This window comes from Protobothrops mucrosquamatus, unplaced genomic scaffold, assembly GCF_001527695.2.
Source record: "Protobothrops mucrosquamatus isolate PMUCROS unplaced genomic scaffold, P.Mucros_1.0 scaffold91, whole genome shotgun sequence".
Classification (NCBI taxonomy): domain Eukaryota; kingdom Metazoa; phylum Chordata; class Lepidosauria; order Squamata; family Viperidae; genus Protobothrops; species Protobothrops mucrosquamatus.
Window position 1 is genome coordinate 647,506 of NW_015386466.1, and position 4,807 is coordinate 652,312.

Below are 4,807 nucleotides of genomic sequence, written 5' to 3' on the forward strand. Positions count from 1 at the left end.
CTTCGTTAAACTAGACATACCCAGTTCCAGCAACCGTTCCTTATATGTTTTAGCCTCCAGTCCCCTAATCATCTTTGTTGCTCTTCTCTGTACTCTTTCTAGAGTCTCAGCATCTTTTTTACATCGTGGTGACCAAAACTGGATGCAGTATTCCAAGTGTGGCCTTACCAAGGCATTGTAAAGTGGTATTAATACTTCACGTGATCTTGATTCTATCTTAAGAAAGAGATAGAGAAAGTGCTGGCTTTGTACCGTTTTGTATTAGAGGCAAACTAAAGAGTAAAATAATGTAGAGAAATGTTCTATACATTAAATCTGAAGCATAAAATTTAGAATTATTTTATTTATTTGGTTGAGGGAAGCAATCCTTTCTAAATCATTAGCATTGTAAGCATTAGTTAGTCACCTCCTTCTTGATTTTACGTTCTGTAGCCTGTATGCGCTGGTCCATCTCCTCTTCTAGTTCACCAAGCTGCATGGCTGCTTTATCTTGTGCTCTATAAAAATGAACATTCATATAAAACAGGGGTGTCAAACTGGCAGCCCGTGGGCTGGGTGCATCACATGCAGGCCACGCCCACACCAGCTCCGCAAAGGCAAAAAAAATTAAGACACATCATAATACATTACATAACACAATCAAATTTGACACCAGTGATATAAAACAATCTTAAAAATAATTGGGGCAAACCAGGAATCAGAACAAAGGAGAACAGACTATATCTCTATCTTTAAGTAACTGGCAGATCCTCCCTCTAGCTAATGTGACATTATATAGCTAAATGAGACATGTAAATTGCCTTTGATACCCAATTATCCTATTTATCAATGATCTTCAGTATTGAGCAATCATAAATGTTGAACTATAGTGATTGACTGTCTTCATACAACTCTGAACAAAAGTTTTTCTATTCCTCACAGCAATAAGCAAATTACAGTATCTGTAATACTGTACCTTGTAATACTAGGTGCTAAATCTCTCTGGGTGAAACTGATGTGGATGTTTAAGAATTATCACATTAATACCATAACTCCAAAGATTACAAATTAATACATATATTACAGATTATACAGTCTATCTTATTTCCTCCTATAGCATAATTCATGGGAAATACCAATAAGCCAAAATTAAAAACAAGATATAGAAAAGAAACATAGTCTAGATAGTCTCAGAATGTTGAATGTTGGGAGCAGAAAAAACTGACAGACTGCATATAATAGCAGTATTCACATCTTATGCACTAAGATGAAACCCTAGTACAGAAATATGTCCACTAGCAATATGGTGACCAGGTTCTATTAGTGGCCTCAGAAGTCTCAATCTGGCAGGAAAAAGTGTCTCAGAAAGAATGCAGGGAATGTACTCATGCAACGATCTTCAATGGAGAAGACCTAAGAGGCATGAAAAGATGAAGGCTTCTTTGCATAAGTATAGAAGTGCAAAATGACTGCATAGGATTTGAAGTAAGATTAGGTATTATCAGTGTTGTGCCATCTCTTCCACCAGCTCAAACTCAACTGCTATGGTTGCCATTCTAAAACTGAAATACTTGTAGCATCCAAGTATTTGGGAAGCTACTGCCTAGTTTGTGCCTTGTTGAGATAACATGAGAAAATTAGTATTTTAACCATTAATAAACCAAATTCCTAATTTCTATGTAGCAATACATTTTCCACTTAATTCTTCCTTCTCTTCCGTTCAGCCTCAAATTTTTTGTGATCAGAAATCTCCAAGTTAAGTTAGAGATACCTGTTTTGAAAACGCTGTTTTAGAAAACAAATAACGGACGTTCACAAACTATAAAGCAAACAACAAAAGCTTCAAGCATATTTTAAATCATTTGCAAGGGTCATGATAGCATACTGTTTATAATTTAACCTTTAATAAAATGTTAACTATTTGTTCTTCACCCACATGATTTATTGGGTATTTAAAGCATGGATAAACAAATTCAAATACCTTGAACTGCAATTCATCCAATCCCTTCCCACCAGCTCTGTTATCTGGTATTGATGGAAGTATTTGAATCCAGTAGTGCTCTGCATATGGTGTGGGCATTCTTTATTTACTTGATGCAAATACAGATATGTTCACAGATCTAGAGGCTACTAGCTGCTTCAGATTTGAATAGTATACTCTGATATAATTTCATTATAAAGTACAAACCCAGTTAACTTTACCTTTTTACAGCGATGGCCAAGGTCTCCATTTCTGTGCTCTGCAGCTTGATCTCTCTAATAAAGTTCTTAATAACATTTTCATATGGTTGAATTAATCGTGGTTCCACTATATTGATGTTCTGATACAGAATGTTGACCTGCTCTTGCCTAGAAATGGGGGACAAATCAAGCATTAAATGTTTTGCAGCTTTATTTAAAAATATATCTTACATGGTGATGTCAAGGAAAATGGGTAGATGGAACAGACTTTTTAATTAAGATTTTAAAAAATGGGTCAATTAGTTCATAAGAGTAAATTACAGACATATTACTTGTTAATATGATTTACTTTATTTTGGTGTAAGCACTGTGATCTTAATCTATCCTGGAATCAAAACATCTCTGGAGATTTAAGCTCAAAATCTCTTTACCCAAGCACTTAGATTTATAAAAATTTAAATCCACTGCATAGATTAAACACATACACATATACAATACTGGAGAAACTTTTATAAATAAAGATGCTAACAGGACGGAATCAGGTTTGCCCTTCACACAGGAAATGCTTCTAGTATAGGATCAGATCAAGTTCATCAAATGAGTTGTCTGAATAAGCCTCATCTTTCTGATATTGCTCAAATTACATCTTTCTCTGTCAGGAGCAAAAGATCAGATCCACACATGAAGGTTCAATTAAGCTAATTTATTGCTAAAAGCCTATACACAGGAATCTTCTTAACTAAGAAACATCTGGTTAGAGTTAAATAAGGGTCAACAGCACTCAAGGGGGTCATACTTACCATGTTTTCCCCAAAATAAGACCCGGACTCTTTTTTTCCTCCAAAAGGGGCACCAAGTCTTATTTTCAGGGAGCGGGTCTTTTCCACAGTCTCACCTCGTGACAGTGGCACAGACAGCCCTGCCCAGCTGGCCCACTTCTTTTATGGCTGCTTGCCACCGCTCAAGCATGTCACCCCTGGCCTCCATTTCACCATCAGGGGCCTTCAAGAAATGCCTCTGCAGCGAAGAACTGAGCTCCAGATTGACGCATGTGGTGCCCCCTGGCCTCCAGGGGGTGCCATGCACGTCAATCTGGAGCTCCATTCTCAGCTGCAGAGGCATTTCCTGAAGGCCTCTGTTGGTGAAATGGAGGTTGGGGCTGATATGAGCGCGCACCGTGAGATGAGGCAGGTGTTGGGACATGGGAGGCCTGGCTACAACGATAAGTGGGTGTGGGGCTCGTGAGGTAGCTCCAACCCCATCCCACCCTAGCTTGATTTTCAGGTGTGTGCCTCTCCCCAATACTAGGGCTTATTTTGGGGATAGGGCTTATATTAGGCCCACCCACCCCCAAAATCAAACTAGGGCTTATTTTGGGAATAGGTCTTATTTTCGGGAAAACACAGTAGTATACTTGCGGCTAAGTAGGGATTCTAGACTTATCCTTCTTTGCACTCCGCCCCCAGGTTCTGCCATTCCTTTTCCTATGTTCTCCTACTAATGGATATAAGAAGAGAAAATCCAGGGCTGCAATGGGTAGTAGAGTTCTTATGAAAAACAAACCCATCACACATGTGAATGGATGTAAGATTTTCTATGGATTTAGAGGAGATATTCCTTTTGATGTTTATTAAATCCACTTTAGGACTAAGCCTTGCCCTAAAATGGTAGCAAGTAAATCACTGATTTTGGGCTGTCAAGGTTGGAAGGGATTTTGAAAGATCTTAAAAACAAAGTTTGTCAGAATCATATGCAGCCTGGAACTAGTCCTTGACCTACGACCACAATTAAGCCCAAAATTTCTGTTGTTAAGTGAGATAATTGTTAAGTGAGTTTTGCTCCATTTTACGATCTTTCTTGCCACAGATGCTAAGTGAATCATTGCTGTTAAGTTAGTAACAAGATTGATCACATGACTTCAGGAAAGTGCTACCATCATAAATATGAACCAGTTGCCAAGCATCTGAATTTTGATCATGTGACCATGGGAATACTGCAACGGTCGTAAATGTGAAAAAGGATCGTAAGTCACTTTTTCAGTGCCTTTGTAACTTTGAACAGTCACTAAACAAACTCTTGTAGGTCGAGAACTACCGGTATTTATCATACCTGTTTCTAAATCTGGTAAAATATTTACTGTATAGAACTTTATTGGATAAGGATCAATTTATTCAATGCATAAAATGTTATCCTCAGTTGCCAGAAAGAAAGAAAAAATACAATGCTTTTTATGGGTTCAAGGGAGCGTGACAATGCAAGTAGTACAATCTACGACAATTCTATTTAAAACACAACTATAATAAACTGAAAATTCACAATGGTAATAAGTTACAGTGCAACTATAAACATTATTATAATTTTAAATAGCAGATATAGTGGGCAATAAAAACATTTAAAACTATTTAATTCATCCTTTTCAACATCTTAAATTACCAAAATAGATTTAGTGTTATTAGTGTTACATTTCAGGAAATCTACAATGGTCAACAACCATGGAAGTCTGGCAGCAGCCCTATTTCAATGCTTTTAGTTCATAAATAAATCAAGACAATGGGAGATTTTTTTTTACCAGCTTTGTACGTAACCCCAAACTGGAGTTTAAGAACAGCTGAGTTCTAAAACTAATCCTCCTGTTGCCTTACAGCTT

At 37.3% G+C, this 4,807-nt stretch overlaps 1 protein-coding gene across 1 annotated transcript in view; it reads right to left on the reverse strand.

Moving 5' to 3' along the window:
- RASEF (RAS and EF-hand domain containing) overlaps window positions 1-2,321 on the reverse strand; it is a 23,625-nt gene extending 21,304 nt beyond the window's left edge. The window contains exons 1-2 of the mRNA XM_015812497.1: window positions 2,182-2,321; window positions 407-497 (exon numbers count right to left, since the gene is read on the reverse strand). Coding sequence (XP_015667983.1) covers window positions 407-497; window positions 2,182-2,210 — 120 coding nt within the window. The 5' untranslated portion in view covers window positions 2,211-2,321. The remainder of the gene's footprint in view (window positions 1-406; window positions 498-2,181) is intronic.
- Between the last annotated feature and the right edge of the window lie 2,486 nt (window positions 2,322-4,807).